Source organism: Centropristis striata, chromosome 15 (genome assembly GCF_030273125.1).
Source record: "Centropristis striata isolate RG_2023a ecotype Rhode Island chromosome 15, C.striata_1.0, whole genome shotgun sequence".
Taxonomy (NCBI): Eukaryota; Metazoa; Chordata; class Actinopteri; order Perciformes; family Serranidae; genus Centropristis; species Centropristis striata.
The window spans coordinates 37,121,382-37,138,881 of record NC_081531.1 but is presented as its reverse complement, the minus strand read 5'-3'; the positions used below and the strand labels follow the sequence as shown (position 1 = coordinate 37,138,881).

The 17,500-nt window shown below is 47.1% G+C and overlaps 1 protein-coding gene across 2 annotated transcripts in view; it reads left to right on the top strand.

Annotated features, from left to right (window-relative positions):
- fryb (furry homolog b (Drosophila)) overlaps nt 1-17,500 on the top strand; it is a 76,055-nt gene that overhangs the window by 4,578 nt on the left and 53,977 nt on the right. For both annotated transcript variants that reach the window (XM_059351417.1, XM_059351418.1), the window contains exons 2-4: nt 16,334-16,527; nt 16,782-16,835; nt 17,060-17,199. In XM_059351417.1, coding sequence (XP_059207400.1) covers nt 16,334-16,527; nt 16,782-16,835; nt 17,060-17,199 — 388 coding nt within the window. The remainder of the gene's footprint in view (nt 1-16,333; nt 16,528-16,781; nt 16,836-17,059; nt 17,200-17,500) is intronic.

The following is a 17,500-nucleotide window of genomic DNA, read 5'->3' as shown; positions in this document are numbered from 1 at the left end:
TGCACCAGCAAGTAGAGAATATATACGGAAAGATTTAGTGTTTCCTTTTAATAATGCTTGTGCAGGTGCAGCATGCATACACAGATGAATGTAAAATGATTGTGGAGAGAAAACTACAGTAACTAAATTCATTTTAGCACATCTAATGATCCTTGCTGCCCCCCCCCCCCCCCCCCCCACAAAAATGCCCAACTAAACATGTGCACCCAAGTCTCTAAACTATAAACTCACAGTTGTAGGAGAACATTTACTTTTCTGTGATTGTCAACTTGGCTGAATTGTTCAGTTAAGCGAGTTAAACTGTTATTTGCTGATACTATTTCGGCCCGGACTTTAATGGAGTAAGCAGAAGTTGCAGACAGGAATAGTCCTGCAGTATATTTCTCTTTCTCCTCTGAGATTAGCCTGTAATTGTCTGTTAATGTGAACCAGGCCATGCTGGCTCTCCTGTGAGCTGCAGCTCTGCATCATGCTGTATCTTATGCACTTTCTGCTCCCCTCCCTCTCATCCCCTCCCTCACCGTTCACATGTCCTGTGGCACTTCCGCAGTTCATTCAGGGAATTACATGATGACCCTAATTATCCACTTGTACTTCCACTCACCCATAGCATCACTGCCAGGATGGCCGCATACCCTTCTGCTTAGACAGGCAGCTGAGGGAACATGTGACTGTTTAAGGTGGAGGGAGATCATTTATTTGTATCAGAAACTAAACTGAAGCTCTTTAACTGGTTTGTTAAGAATGTAACCACAGCAGCAGGAGGTGGAAGGTTAATATCAGCTGGTAAACTGGTGTTGGCCCATAGTTAGGGAGAAGGAGGGAAGGAACCAATTAAAAGTGGGTGGAGTGGTAAAAGAGTGAACTTTTAGTTAAGGGAAAGGCCGGTCACATCTTTTACTGATAATCTATCACTAGTGCTACAGTAGCTGACAGTTTGCTTTGTTTGGCTGAAACTGAACCTGCAGAGCAGCCAGAGTCATGATTCATGGCTTCATGGCACCTGACATGAATAGGAAACAATCCTTTAATTGTCAGCGGGTTAGTTTAGCTGAGCAGGTTGCCAAAACATTAGCATTGCATGGAAATTACTGCAAATTACACAAACTAGTTAATTGGCTGAGCAGCGCTGCCTTACAGTGTCACTGCTGACACTTAATCATCTACACGTGTTTCTGATGTTGGTCGATTAGATTACTGATTAGAGACACCAACAAATCAGATTTTTTTTAAGCTTTCAAATATTGATACCAGCATTTTGTACAAACTTCACTGACTTGTGAGGGGCAAACAGTACATGTTCCAGTTCTTTGAGACTCACAAACAGCAGTGACTTAAAAACTTTTGTGCAATTTGCTATTTCATTTTTGCATAATAACGAGTATATGTACCAAATAAAGATTCTGTGGAATAGGAAGGCTGGAACACCTCTGCAGCACCAACAATTCTTAATTTAGATTGTATTTTTACACATATTTTGCCTTTTAAGAAACTAGTGCAGTGCGTAGTAGTGTAGTGCAGTGTAGGAAGTTTGTATCCGTATAGTGGGAGATTATTCACTGAAAACTATTCAAATATTATTGGAAAATCGAACCTTGAAGTGCACTTTAAAACCCTGAAAGATAGGTAGGCTAATAATATATTATATTTATATTATATATATATAATATATATATATAAAATATAAACAGACTTCAGATGAGACGAGTCAATGCTGCAACACGTCCTACATAAATAATGATAATATTTTGAAAAATGAATTAAAAAATCTTCAAAATCGAGGATGCACACCTTCGTGCCATGGGCCACATACGAAATCTGAGGTCAGCGAGATAATTCCTAGACACACACACACACACACACACACACACACACACACACACACACACACACACACACACACAGATGCTTCTTGCTGTTTAGATAGATATTGTACTGCCTGCAGTTTGGATAGTGCACCAGCACATATTGTGATTTTGATTAAAACGTCCCTTAATTGTGCAGCCCAATAAAACTTGAATGAATAAACATTGTAAATGTTTAATCCAGTCAAACAGCCGTGCAGGTCGCTGTATATTATAATATGCATTCCTACGATCTGTGGGCTAGAAGTTAGAAAATGGTCTGAGGGCCCAATCCTGACTGTGTTTATGTGTGAAATCTCACTGGTATAACAGGAGATGTGTAATTATATGATCTAACTGGTTGAATATTTTAGCTGCTAACCACTGGACAGTCTGAAGGTAAATATAAAGTTATGTCCAGTAAACTCAAGTTGTTTACTCTTTAATTCTTGTGTATCTGATCCAGATAACATGCAGTTGATGTCCTTATGTCATACTTATGACTATCAATAATATGTTGTTTTTTCAGAACAGAACCTTAAACTAGAATGCATCACACTGGTTCTCAAACCTCGGTCAGATTAAATGGAGCCTATAAATAATAATAATAAAATAAACCCTGACGATTGGTTGCTGCTGACTGCCTGTCAGTGTTTCTCTGGGCTGTGATTGGTTGAGGAGGGCTAGCAGCATGCTCACTCAACATTTACTGCAAGTCAGAACTGGATAACATCACATTTTTGCCCTTTTCTCTTTTATATTAATTACTCCAGCATCCCTCCTTCCGCTGCCTCTTCATCGCCCCTCGCTCCTCCTCCTCATCATCATCCCTCCCCCTATTCTCTCTATTCTCCCCCCCCGTGCAGTACTATCGACTGTATGTTTTTCCATCCCTCTCTCTCTCTCTCTCTCTCTCTCTCTCTCTCTCTCTCTCTCTCTCTCTTCCTCTAAGAGGATTGGCTGCTTGCGTCTACCAACATCTGTGTATCACTGTCCTGAGAGAGCAAAACAGCGAGGGGGGGGGTGTTAGCCAGCCAGATAGCAGCACAGAGCGGCGAGGCGGAGAGCCGCTGTCTTTCCTTTCTCTTTAACACACACACACACACACACACACACACGCACAGTAACGCACACAAACAAACGCACACTCGGCAGCAGCCGCAGCATCCGCATCGCTGGCTGCCCACCGTCCTCCTCTCCGTCTCTCTTTCTCTCTTTCTCTCTCTTGCTCTGTCCGCAACGCCTCATCCTGCCGTCCTGTCCTCCCTCTGCTGTCTGTCACCGTGGCGACATAGCCTCTGCAGCCATGGCGACCAGCCAGCAGGATTCAGGCTTCTTTGACATCAGCATCAAGTCTCTGCTCAAGTCCTTAGGAGGGAGTGAGTACAGCGAACATCTCTGTTGTTGTTGCTGCTGTGCGGCTCATAACAGAGCTGACAGGCACTAGATCCTGCAGTGTTTTGTTTGTGTATCTGTGTGTGTGTGTGTGTGTGTGTGTGTGTGTGTGTGTGTGTGTGTGTGTGGACTGGATGAGACTGGCAGCATTCAGCCTGATCCACACTGTCAATATGTGGTAATGTTACGTAATGGGATAATAGAACAGAAGGAGTTAGAGAGGAAGAGGGAGAAGTGTTCCTCTGGTTAGGTGAATCTGGGTAAATCTGCCTCCTCAGCAGTTTCCTCTATGGATTATACAACGCATTACTCAGCAAAACGTCAGCCTTTGATTTTGTTGTAATCTCCTAAAGAGTTCTGTTAAAAAGCTCAATCAGATGTGGCGTTAAATATAAAAGGTCATGTTAGCTTGTTGTGCTGTCCTTAGACTGATTCCTAATGAATGAGTCTGTTTACCAAACACAAGGTGAAGCTGCTGTTCGTCTCTGTCCCAGCTGGACACACTGTACTTTCCCCCGCTTTCACATATATATATATATAAATATATTCTCCTGAAGCTGGGACATCACAGTGCTGCTGTCTCTAACGGAGACATCACCTGCAGCCTGTATAGTTTCTGTAACATCCATGTTGTTCTTGTTGACATAGCGATGCAGCCAGCAGCTCTTCTCTTCTAATTATCATACGCTGACTGAGACGCTGCTTGTTTTAGCTTGTTTTAACACAGTGCCAGGAAATAGTAAATGAACCCTTGGATTTTCCTGCAATTTTTGCATAATTTAGTCATAAAATGTGGTTTGATATTCTTCAAAGTCACAATAATGAGCAGGCTACCTGTGCCTGAAATAATAACATAAAGCAACTGCATGTTTTGGTGTTCTCTTTCATAATATTTCGTTCGATGTCTCACTATGGGATGCACGCCCCCGCTGCAGACCTCAGAAGCATTAATCTCAATACGCCAATCCTGATTGGCTGGTAAACGTGTCCGTCCGTCCGCCCGCGGTAGTCCCACCTCCTATAAGTACCGCCTGCGGACGGGAACACGTCATTCAAACACCTCTTCTCACCCGGAGCATATCTTGCGTCCAAGGCTGGCTAGCTTAACTGTCTGTAGACGGATCTTATTTAGCTTCTGTCGCCGGGCGCTAGCTAGTTTTTTGGACATTTTATTGCTTCGTCGATCATACCAGATCGATTTCAGTGCTTTCTAGCCCCACCACGGTTGGTCAGCACTGTCCTCGGCGCCACACCAGGCAGCTCGAGTACCGAGTGTCGGCACACCAGCCGGTCCCTCGGTGCAATTAGCGTTAGCACACCAGCTAACCGTCCTCGATTCCCTGCCTGCACACCAGCTCGCACGGAATGGAGGTGAATACCCCTCACACCAGAGGGCACGGAGACTCAGCGGCCCGCTCGTGCCGCTGTGGGAACAAGATTGCGAGCAGGGATCCACACCAGGTCTGCTCGGGCTGCCTAGGGCTGGAACACGCCCGGCTAGCTATCGACGTCCCCGGCTCGTGTCAACACTGCGCGGTGTTCACGGTCAAGAGTCTCCGCCGACGGCTAGCCCGCCAGGCTAGCTTGTCTGGCTTCGACCCCTATCTCCCATCCGACGGCGCCGCCGGAGACGGAGAGGAGACGGGGGTCGCTGCGGTGGCGGTACCGGAGGCTTGTGCCAGCTGGGGCTCCCAGGCTGACCTCGCCACGGTCTCCACGCAGGAGGAAGACGTCCTGGAATTGGACTATGGGGACGATGATGACTGCGCCTCTGAACTCCTCATATCAGAGGATGAAGAAGAGGACGACGTCTTCATCACTCCGGCCGGGGCTGCAAAGCCCGCGGTCTCCGTTGCCTTTCGGGATGGAGATGAGAGTAGCTTACCAGCCTCTCCCCTCCCCAGCTCGGACATGCTCGACGTGTGCAAACGCGCTGCAGCCCGACTGGCTATCCCCTGGCCTGCTGTCGTAGCTGAGACCACCAGGTCCCGCTACGAGGGGAAGAAATTGCCCCTGGCCAGGAGCGCGACAAGGCAACTTCTCCCCGTCTTCCCAGAACTGCTGGATGAGGTGGCGCGCTCGTGGAAAGACCGCCCCTACAGCAGCAGGAGCCCGGTCCCCGGTGCCTCGTCCCTCGACTGTGAAGCGATGGAGAGCCTGGGCCTGCTCCGTATGCCTCCGATGGAGCCACTCGTCGCGGCGCACCTCCACCCGCGGCTGTCAGCGGTGTCCTCCCGGAGCCCCAGCCTGCCGTCTAAGTCGGACCGTTTTCAGTCAGCCCTGACTGAAAAGGCCTACAAGGCAGCTGCGCTTTCGGCCAGAGCGCTCAATGTCCTCTCCCTGCTCACGGCCTACCAGGCTGAGTTGTGTGAGGATTTTGTGCAAACTCAGGACCCGGCTGCGTGGGAGGAGATCCCGGTCATTACCGACCTGTGTCTCCGTGTCCAACGCTGCGCGGTCCAGGCCACGGGGAAAGCGATGGGGACCATGGTCCTGCAGGAACGGGCGCGGTGGCTCAACCTCGCCAACCTGTCGGACAGGGAGAAGGACGACGTCCTGGACATGCCCATTGTCCCGGAGGGGATTTTTGGCTCCGCGTTGGCTTCAATGCAACGGCGGTGTGAAGCCAAAAAGAAGGAGGATGAGGCTCTCCAGCTCTGCCTCCCCCGTAAGCCCCCTGCGCCCTCTCCACCTGCGCAGCGTAAAACCTTCACACAGGCTGCTTCCCAGGTTTCACGGTTTAAAGTGCCTAAGCAGCCAAGACCCCAGCCTGCGCCGCCTTCCCAGCCAGGTCGGCCCAGCTGGCCCAGAAAACCCTCGGTCCCGGCCGCGGCTCCGCCGGCCCCGCCCGCGCGAGCTACCGGCCAGGCCAGGAAAAAGAAGAGAGCGGCCTGACCGCCCCTCTCTCCACCGGTGATGCAGCTGGACGTTCCCCGTTCTCCAGCCCCACCTGTTCGGCTTTTCAGCGTGTGCCCGGGGGCCCCCCACGCCCCCGCCTCCCAGCCGCCACGGCCTGCGCCAGAGCGAGCCGGGAGAGATGGACGTTTGACGGCGGAGAGTTCAGCGGTTGCCCCTGTCTTACGTCCACAAGCACGCACACACACACACATTTTCTCAAAGAAAATAAAATGTGTCCCGCTGCCGCATCCAGGCCGAGTGCCGAGGGCGCAGCTAATAAAAGCCAAAAGAATCACAATGAGCAGCGCGGTGGCAACGCTCGCTGTTCCCCCTCGGGTAAAAGCCGAGGCGGGGGCGGCGGGGCCGCCGCGCTGCCCACCCGGACGGCCGTCCACTGTGCCGTCCGGGTGCCGTGCCACTGTTCCACCACGGGAGGCCGCCACCGCACCGCGGCTGGGGCCTCTCGTGGTGGAGGGGCTGCGGTGCGAGACCACTCTCTCCCTCAGGTGGGAGAGATGGGCCGCACTCGCGGCTCCGCCTTGGGTGTTGAGGACGATTTCGCGGGGTTACAGGCTGCAGTTCGCCGCCGTTCCTCCGCGTTTCGCCGGTATAATACACTCTCAGGCTCGGGGGGAGTCAGCTCGTGTTTTGCAGGAGGAAATCCTCTCGCTGTTAAACAAAAGAGCAATTTGTGTCGTTCCCCCCGCACAGTGTCAGAGCGGTTTTTACTCCAGGTATTTTCTGGTTCCCAAACGGGGGGGGACCGGTATTCGCCCTATCCTGGATTTACGTGCTCTGAACAAATTTCTCAGGAAATACAAATTCAGGATGCTTACACACGCATCCCTGTTGCGCCTTGTGCGGCAGAACGATTGGTTCACTTCTGTCGATCTGAAAGACGCGTATTTCCACATCCCGATCTATCCTCCCCACAGAAAGTATCTGAGGTTCGCTTTCCAGGGGATCTGCTACGAGTATCGCGTACTTCCCTTCGGCCTGTCTTTAAGCCCGAGGGTGTTTGTGCGGTGCACGGAAGCGGCGATAGCCCCGCTGAGACGGCAGGGCATTCGCCTGGCCACATATCTGGACGACTGGCTGCTGCTGGCACAGTCGGAGCAGGAGGCCAGAGCGCACACGCGTATTCTCATGCAACACCTGGTGGATCTGGGTTTCGTGATAAACGCGGAAAAGAGCGTGCTGTCCCCGGCGCAGGAGATAATCTTTCTGGGATTATCCCTGGACTCGGTGTCTTTCACGGCGCGCCTCTCGGCGGAGCGTGTGAGGGTCTTCAGGACATGTCTCGCGCTTTTTCGTCCGAGGAAATCTGTTCGATTCAGGTTGTGTCTTCGGTTACTCGGGTTGATGGCGTCTGCCATTCTCGTAGTCCGTCTCGGTCGCCTCCACATGAGGGAATTCCAGCTGTGGGTGGCCTCATGTGGGCTGGACCCCGTGCGTCATGGCGCACGGATGGTGCCGGTCACGCCGGGGTGCGCCAGGTCGCTGCGCCACTGGCGAGTCCCGTCCTTTCTGACCCGCGGGGTACCCATGGGCTCCGTTCTGTCCAGGAAGGTGGTCACTACGGACGCCAGCCTGACGGGATGGGGCGGGATTCACGAGGGCCGGTCTGTGAGGGGCGTCTGGAGTGTGGGCCTCCAGCGGTCTCACATAAATTTTCTGGAGCTTTCAGCGGTGTTCCTCTCCCTGAAACATTTTCTTCCGTCTCTCATGGGTCATCATGTCCTGGTGAGGACGGACAATACGACGACGGTGGCGTATATCAACCGTCAGGGGGGTTTACGCTCCCGTCAGCTGCACATGTTGGCACGCAGACTGATCCTGTGGAGCTGCGGTCGTCTCCTCTCTCTGAGAGCGACGCATGTTCCGGGGGTCCTGAACACGGGCGCGGACCTGTTGTCCAGGGGCGCGCCAGTGTACGGGGAATGGACTCTGCACCCGGAGGTTGTGGAGCAGTTGTGGTCCCGTTACGGTCGGGCCGCGGTGGATCTGTTCGCGTCGCGAGAGAACGCGCAGTGCGCGCTGTTTTACTCTCTGCGCGGCGTGGATGCTCCCCTCGGCATAGACGCGTTAGCGCACGCCTGGCCGCGCGAGCTTCTTTATGCGTTCCCTCCCCTGGCCTTGATACCCCCCACTCTGTCCAGAGTGAGGGAGCACGGCCACGCGCTGATTCTGGTGGCTCCGCATTGGCCTGCGATGCATTGGCTGGCGGAGATATATCGGTTGCTGTGCACCCAACCCTGGCAGCTCCCGCTGCGCAGGGACCTGCTGTCGCAAGGGGGGGGGATGGTCTTCCATCCGCACCCGGAGCGCCTGGCGCTCTGGGCTTGGCCCCTGAGTGGCTCAATCTGTCAGCTGGGGGTCTCTCACAGCGAGTGATTTCCACTATTCAGAGTGCTCGAGCCGCCTCCACTGGGTCTCTGTATGACTGCAAGTGGAGGGTGTTTGAGGAGTGGTGCCACAGTAACGGCCACGTTCCTCTTCAGTGTCCGGTGGGGGTGATTTTGTCATTCTTGCAGGACCTGATTGACAATCGGAAGGCTTTCTCCACGGTTAAGGTGTACTTGGCGGCTATTGCCGCGTGCCACGTGGGGTTTGGGAGGCTGACGGTGGGCCAGCACCCACTCGTTTGCCGTTTTATGAAGGGGGCGCGCAGGCTTCTCCCCGTGTCCAGGCCGCTGGTGCCGCCTTGGGACCTGGCTGTGGTTTTGGAGGGGCTCAAGGGCCCTCCGTTTGAACCACTGGAGGGGGCCGACTTGAAACACGTGTCTCTCAAGGCGGTGTTGTTACTGGCTCTGGCTTCGGCGAAGCGGGTTAGTGACATTCATGCGCTCTCGGTGCACCCGTCGTGCACTCAGTTCTTCCCGGGGGATGTGAGGATGACCTTGAGGCCCAACCCGGCTTTTGTGCCTAAGGTGGTGGGCTCATGTTCTCCTATTGACCTTGTGGCCTTTGCTGCCTCATCTGGTGAGCTGCGGTCGCATGCGTTATGTCCAGTCCGTGCTGTGCGCACCTATGTGGATAGGACTGGGGGGTTCAGGAGGAGCGATCAGCTGTTCGTCTCCTGGGCTAGTCCTCATAGAGGGAAGCCTATTACGAAGCAGCGCCTGTCCCACTGGGTGGTGGAGGCGATTGCTTTGGCCTATGCGGGTCAGGGTTTGCAGCCACCTGTGGGTCTGCGAGCGCACTCGACTCGGGGCGTGGCTACATCCTGGGCCTTGTTCAGGGGAGTGTCTGTTCAGGACATTTGTGCGGCGGCGAGTTGGTCCTCGCCTCTCACTTTTGTCCGCTTTTATATGTTGGACGTCTCCGCTCCTTGCGTGGCAAGCGCGGTATTGATGTCCTGATTGGAACAGATTGGTTTCCCTGGGGGTTGGTGGACGCTGGATAAGCTTGTCTGGCAATACGGGAGCAACCATATCCCATAGTGAGACATCGAACGAAATATTATGAAAGAGAACTTTAGGTTATTTACATAACCCCGGTTCTCTGAGTAATATGAGTGAGATGTCTCACCAGACAACCCTTCTTGCTTGGGCGGGTGAGAAGAGGTGCTTATCTTGAATGACGTGTTCCCGTCCGCAGGCGGTACTTATAGGAGGTGGGACTACCGCGGGCGGACGGACGGACACGTTTACCAGCCAATCAGGATTGGCGTATTGAGATTAATGCTTCTGAGGTCTGCAGCGGGGGCGTGCATCCCATAGTGAGACATCTCACTCATATTACTCAGAGAACCGGGGTTATGTAAATAACCTAAAGTTTATATTGAATGATGTGCTTGGAATTTCCTATTAGATTGTAAAAAAAAAGAAGAAGGGGGGGTTAATTATTAGTTGTTAAAGCTTGTTTTACAGCAGTGACGTCAACAATGTTCAGAGCTTTTCCCTGACAATTAAATTATTAGTTTAACTATATTGTCTTGATGATGAATACTCTCTTCAGTTCATGAAAGAATCTGAATTGATTTGAGGTCAGGGTTGACCTTAAAGAACATGTGAATTATGATGGTTCATATCATCTTAAAAATGTAGATATGATTTTTTCATCTTTTTTGTACAGAATGAACCACAACAATTTCAATTAATTGATGGAAAAATCGGACTTGCAGACGCTTTTTTAGAGGTCATTTGTGAATGGATCCTCATTATGTTTGTGTTTTTAATAACAACGTTATTAAATATATATGCCAACTTGGAGAACAATAATTTCAATGTTATTAGTATGAATTGTTTATTATAGTGCTGAGTAGGGTCAAATTTTATACATTTGTGTAGATGAACTATTACATAATGTTAGTAATGGAATATAATGCTTTCCTTTTACTTTATTGACACTGTGTGGGAGTTATATTGATGCCTTTTTAATGTGCTCTGTTGCTAAATGGCCCTTGTGTTGTGCATTTTGGTGTGTGTGTGTGTGTGTGTGTGTGTGTGTGTGTGTTGAAGGTGACTGTCAGCAGGTTGTGTTGCTGTAAGAAGAAGTGTTGATGGTTCCTCAGCCGTTTATGTGATGTTATAAAAAATAAAAAGGAAACGACAGGGACCATGATGAGCTGGTGTTTCTGTTATTGAAGCTCTGGTTTGTCTAGATTCAGTGGTAGGTTGGTCTGCTCCAAGGTCATGATGATGATGATGATGATGATGAAGGAACAGGTTTGTGTTCTGGTAGCGTTACTTATCCAGTGATATCACCAGATAACATGCTGAGCTCATCTAGTTGAACTTGTTCCATCTCATCCAGCCGTAGTCTGTATCTACTGTCAACACATTTAAAACACGCTGACTCAGATTGTATGAGGGTTCTGGTTATTACCTGGTGTTGATGGTGAAAAGAACAATGAATCCTAAAGTAAACTAAAGTCATTCACCACACTGTGGAAACGGAAACACAGGACTGTAACCTGGTAGCTAAATCTCTGTTTGTTTACAATTTTAATGTGTGAACTTTGGTTTTATTTTCAGCTAACAGTCATTGGTATCGACAGATCAAGGCTTTAAAATGAACCGTAGGCATCTATGAGAAATGAACATTTCTGCTGATATGATGAATCAACGTTACTGTGAATGTTTGTGAGCCTTCCTGACAACAGTGATAATAATAATAATAATATGTCGCCATGTAAAACTTTAAAGTTCTCTAATCACTATTTGTAAAGTTTCTCCAGAAAGCTTTGTCACAGCTGTCATTCTCCCACCAGTTTACCAGCATAAAGCAGTGTATTTAAATACAACAAAGCTCATCTTCTGTCAATGATAATCCATTAGTTTGTGTTAAAAAGGAGCTGTTTCTGCCTTTAGTGGAAGCCCAGGGAGGCTATGCTCTTTCCCATAATGCATTTCTGACTGATACCCCATCCTGCTATCATATAGATAATAATAATAATAATATAGAAATAATGAGCAAAATACTGTGAGTGGAGTTAGTAATTAGTAGGTAGACCAGGTAAACCAAAAATAGGTCAAAGAAACAGCTAAAATAGAGGGTTTTAAGTCCATGACAGGAAAACATATCAGTATATCGTACATCAACAAATAATCCATAGTATTCATATACCATCATGATTTGATTTGATTTGATGTGATAGTATTGATGTAGCTCATTAAAGCTTCCAGATTGATCTTTTGGTACCTAAAGCTGTGATCAGTAGCTGACTGAAGGACCAACAGTAACACTGTTCATGTCAGATAAAGAGTCAGAATCAGAGTCGTGCAGGTCTGACTCTGCTGGGTCTTGTTGAGTTCAGGCGCTGTGTGTTTGTGGTAATTGTCAGCGCTTTTAAAAGTGACTCATCCACTTTACTTCACTTCCACACTGCCAACAAACTGTACAAGCTGTGCAGGATTGATTTTAACAAGCAAAGAAAACTTTTTGTGACGCTGTGCACAAGTTAACAGCTTAGTTTCAACCTTTATATCATATTTAAAAGCTGTGTTTTTGTGTGTACGTGTGTTTTATCACATATTCATCATGATTCATCACTTCAGTATGCTTGTTTGTTGTCTCTTTACTAGGTCTAAAACAATTATTTTTGTTTTAAATAATCTGCTGATTATTTTCTCAATGAATAAATAAATTTTTCTTGAAATTGTTAAATATCAACATGGCAAAAAGACATTTACCTATATTTCTTAGTGGGTGGAAACTTTTATTACACAATACGTAATGCAGAAAACAAAAATAGTTAAATAGTTAGAATATGACTGACACTAAACAAATGATATTGTTGTTTATTTAGCTATTTATTTTATTATTCTTTATGTAAAAAGTCAGCATTAAATAACATTAAACATACAGTATTGATGTTTATTTCATTATTTTCTATTTATTCCATAATTTCTCAGTTACCTAGAATTGGTTGACAATGTAATACATTATATCTATATGTAAAATAATGTAAATTATGTTAAATTTAATTTAATACAGATATTTGTTTTGAGAAAGTAGCCATCTGAGTCGTACCGTTCCACAATCCACATAATAAAGGTCTGTTTTTATTCCAGCTGAATATTCACTATATTGATTATGGTGAACTAAAATCAGTTGATGTTTTAAACTGTCCAAAACCAGAAATTATTCTTTTTCTATTTCTTATTCTATTCTCTCTCATGTATGACAAAGAAAAGCATCAACATCTCACATTTAGGAACCTGGAACTAGGGAATATTCTGTTTAAAAAACAACAACAAAAAAACGTAAACATTTCAAAATAATAATAAAAATAAATACATTTTCTTTTCATCCATTATTTGTCTAATTGTTCCAGATGTCCTCTCCACATCCTGCCGTCTCCTCCATCTCTTTTTATTACAGAATGATACATAACCCTTTTAGGATTTACTGTGTAATTATGTTGTGATAATCAGGTAGACTTGTATTGACTGGATGTGGCTGATTTCTGCTGATTCAGCTGTTAAAATGCTGAGTCATGCACTCGTCTACGAGGTCCCGGGAAGCTCTGGTGCTCCGAATCGACTTCAGCTATATCGGACCCCGTTACGTCGTCCCACACACACACACACACACACACACACACACACACACACACACACACCTTCCTGTCACAGAGAAGCCTTACCGGATTATCTCTGTTTGACTCAACCTTGTTTCATGAATTAGATTAGTGCTTTGTAGTTTTATCACATTACTTAGTTTTCCTGATTTGTCACTGGAGAATGTGTGGAGTATGTGTGTCTGTACGAGTGTGTTTGCGTGTGTGTGTGTGTGTGTGTGTGTGTGTGTGAGTAGGGGTCAGTGGGAGTGGTGGGTATGTAAGAGAGTGACCTCCAGTGGTCTATATATAGACCTCCCTCCTCCCCTCGCCTCTCTCTCGGGGCAGTGTTGAAATTCCAACCAACTCTTCTGGTCAGATCTCCACAAGGAGCAGACTTTACTCTAACTGCTACTGACAACTAAAGGACAGTAAAACCAGCACAAGCTTCCAGTGAGAGGACCAGAAGTTGACCAGAGCTGTGGTGAAGGTTGGAGCTCCAGCTGGAGTAGAAGCTGATAGTTGTAATAGTAGTTGTAAAACACGGGCCTGTGATCCACGAGGCCTCTGCTAGAGACCAACTCTGGAATATTTCTGATCTGTCGGTGTAGTCCAGTCAGGCGGAGCTGGTCGTCTCTGCTATTCTGAGAGACGCTCTGACGCCACCTCCTCCTCTGGTGATTGCAACACTTGCATCAAGTCATCTTCAGCTCTAACCCGCCATGGCTCCTCCGCTCTGTCGGATACTCCGTTTCTTCCTGTTTCCTCTGGATTGAGTTGGAATACAGCTGTCATGAAGGTTTCCTGTCTCGCCCTGGGCTCACGGATTTAACTTTACCTGCCAATCATCTTCTAAAGGATGGAGCTTCACACTTTCAGCTTTGGTTAAAGCTGCCGAGTGCCAAAGTCAGACATTATTCAGATGTCTGTAGCTGCTGTCATGGTGGAATCGCTGCATATTAAAAGAAACTTCTGTGTTGCTAATCTCTCCGCAAGGAATTACTTTCATTTGTCAATCATGGGAGCTGCATCCTACAGCTGGTAGAGAGCTCAGTCTCCTCCTCACCTCCTCACCTCCTCTCCTCCTCTCCTCCTCACCTCCTCACCTGTCCCCTCCCTCCTCCATCCTTCCCTCTGCTTCCTGGTCTCTTGTCTGTCTTCCACCTTCACCATGGAGGTGCCAACTAGATGGAGCAGGGCTAGTGTCATCAGCTTCATCAAGGGCCTCGGTAAGCCTGCAGGGTGTGTGTTTGTGTGTGTGTTTGCCTCATCTGAGTGATTAGGTTTCACAAAAACAAGTTCCTGTTGATGAAGGCCCGGGGGACCAGGTCCGGGGGGACCAGGGGGTCCGTCTGGGTCAGGAATGAGTGTTTACGTCTCACCTTTCCAGGAGGTCGGGTCAGGTGGTCACATGGTCACGTGGTCATGGCTGGTTGGTTGTTAGACTTGACATACAGAAGACACTTGTGGGAAACTCTCCTATGAATTATTGCTTTGTTTGAGGCCTTTATGCACCTTGTCAGGTCACAATAATAACAATACTGACTGATCCAGCTCTCCAAAAGTTACGGAGTTATTGTTTGTTTACATGCATGTTTGTTTACATAGATATGTCACCATTAATTTAGCCAACATGTGAGGTTTAACTGAGCATTATAATGCTGTGATGCTCTTTTTCACAGCCCTTTAGCCTAATGAACAGAAACAAACATGCTAAGACATATTGTGCTGTCATTTCTGTCCTTGTCTGCTCACAAAAGCAATTAAAAGTGTATTGTTCTTTGAAAGGGTGCACCTGCATTACTACGTTATTATATTATCATAATAATAGTGGTATAAATGTGTCTTAATGGATCTTACAGTAATATGGTTATATATGGTCCGATGACGGGTGTTATGGTGACAGACCTGCACCTTGTTCATCTTCAGTGAATCAAACGTGTAAACTCACTCAGGTCCTCCAGTCCTTCGTTCCTCCTTCAGCCCATGTTGTCCGCAATTAAAACTTTTATTCACAGAACAAATAATGCATGAAAAAAGTTTGTGGTGCTTTAGAATGATGTCATCATCGACAAGTTAAAAGAATAAAACATTATAGTCTCAATCATCTGAAGTTTTAAAGACATGCAAGGTGTTGGATCATTTCTCTGAAGATGGTTATGCAGCTGATGTTGTCAAACATTTTATGCATATGCTTTGTGAAAGTTGTTTGTTTCAGAAAGTTGCCTTCTCCTCTGCATAGTCCTATCAGTGCTAATTCCACATACAAAAGGTCTGTTTTTATTCAAGCTCAAAGATAAATGATCTTAGCTGCCAAAGTGGTAATCTAAGAAATTCGCCCCTTTTAAAATCAATGAATATCAGCCTGAAACATCCCACATCAGTCATCACTGGTTGTCTTACAGGGATGAGTCTGTTCTGTTTTAAGGGCACGTCAATATTCTTAGAGACGCATGACAGGAAATGCACTCTCTCTACTTATGTCTGTCTGTCTGTCTGTCTGTCTATCTGTCTGTCTGTCTGTCTGTCTGTCTGTCTGTCTGTCTGTCTCTTAAACCACTCCCTGTCTCTCTTTCACTGTGTGTTTATTATTATAATTTATAGCGCCCACCAGTCTCCCTAATGATGTCATCAGGAGGGGAAATGAAAACACGGACTGCTTAGCCTGTGTGTGTGTGTGTGTGTGTGTGTGTGTGTGTGTGTGTGTGTGTGTGTGTGTGTGTGGAAAGTGTACCCTGTCAAACTTGGACACACACTCAGGTTAAACAGAAAAAAGATGAGAAGTTTATGTTCTACTGACATGGAAAAATTCTGTTAATTTATCAAAGTATGATTCGTCTCAGAGTCATAACTCAGTTAAATTTAAACACAGACATGATACACATATTATTAGATTGTCTGAATATATTCCTTCCATTTATCTCCACCAAGAATAAACATCCATAAATCTGCTGAGAGAAGACGCTCCTCATGAATGGAAACTCTCCTGGGAATCATCACATTTCTGTGACCCGAGTGGTCTTTCACTAAATCTCTGGCAACATTTGACCTGTGGTTAAAAAAAGGAAATACTAATAATATGAATGTATAAATGAATGTGTCAGTAATCTGAAAGCCCAGCCTCTAGTCTCTCAGACTAACTGACTAACTGACTGTCTGTCTGACTGTCTGTCTGACTGTCTGTCTGCAGCCTCTCCAGTGGGACTGAAGCCGGCCCTCCCCCCCGTCACAGGAACCCTGGGAGAGAGGAAGGGTCCGGTCATCATGGCGCCCGTCAACGTGGACCCTGAGAGTAAACCGGGCGAGTTCGTCCTGAAGAGCCTGTTCGCCAACTTCACCTTGCTCTCCGAGCGCAAGATCCGCATCATCATGGCCGAACCACTGGTGAGTTCTCTGGTTTCATCACGTCTCTCAGGTTACAGGGTCATTTCTTTCAAATGTTGTTTTTCAAAGTGGCTTTTCATGACAGTAAATAGATCTTCAGCATCCTGGTTCACATAGAATATAACCTCATTTAGAAGAGGCCTGTCTATCATCTTCAGGCTCATATTTCTCTCTCTGATCACACAGAGCAAACCTTTGGAAGAGAAGCCTTATTTCACATATTCTGACTAATGTTCCTTTTGTCCTTTTCTCAGGAGAAGCCACTCAACAAATCTCTGCAGAGGGGAGAGGACCCGCAGTTCGACCAGGTGAGTTTACCTGAACCAGGCACTTTATATCTGTTAGCTGTGAATCTCAAGGATAAAACAATCATCCTTCATTTCTGATTATTGACTTCTCAATCAAGACATAATCTTTCTAAAGAGAATGTTTCTCTTCCCCCAGGTCTAACTCCCAACCCTTTCTTTGGTGTTCTGTCTAAAAGTCTTATTCTGGGAGTAGGACTGACTCTCTTCCTCTTTTCTCTCTGCAGTTGATCAGCAGCATGAGTTCTCTAGCGGAGTACTGCCTGCCGTCCATCCTGAGGACTCTGTTCGACTGGTACAAGAGACAGAACGGCCTGGAGGACGAGTCCCACGAGTACCGGCCCAGAGCCAACACCAAGACTAAGAAGTCAGAGCACACAAACAAACAAGCAAACTCTTACTGTAAAACTCTCTTCTCCTCCACCGAAGACACTAGAATAGATCTGGACCTTTACATTTTCACATGTCAAAACTAAACTTGAGACTACGTTACGACCTTTAGAGGCAATATGCAAAACTCTTATACTGTTTATTGTACATATACAAGATTCCCTTGGTTGATTAAAAAGTCTTAGATTGGATTAGCAGAATTTAATTTTCAGGATATAAGTTACTAAATCTTTTCATGTGGAGAGTTAACTATAGCCTCCTCCCAGAACAGTCTCACT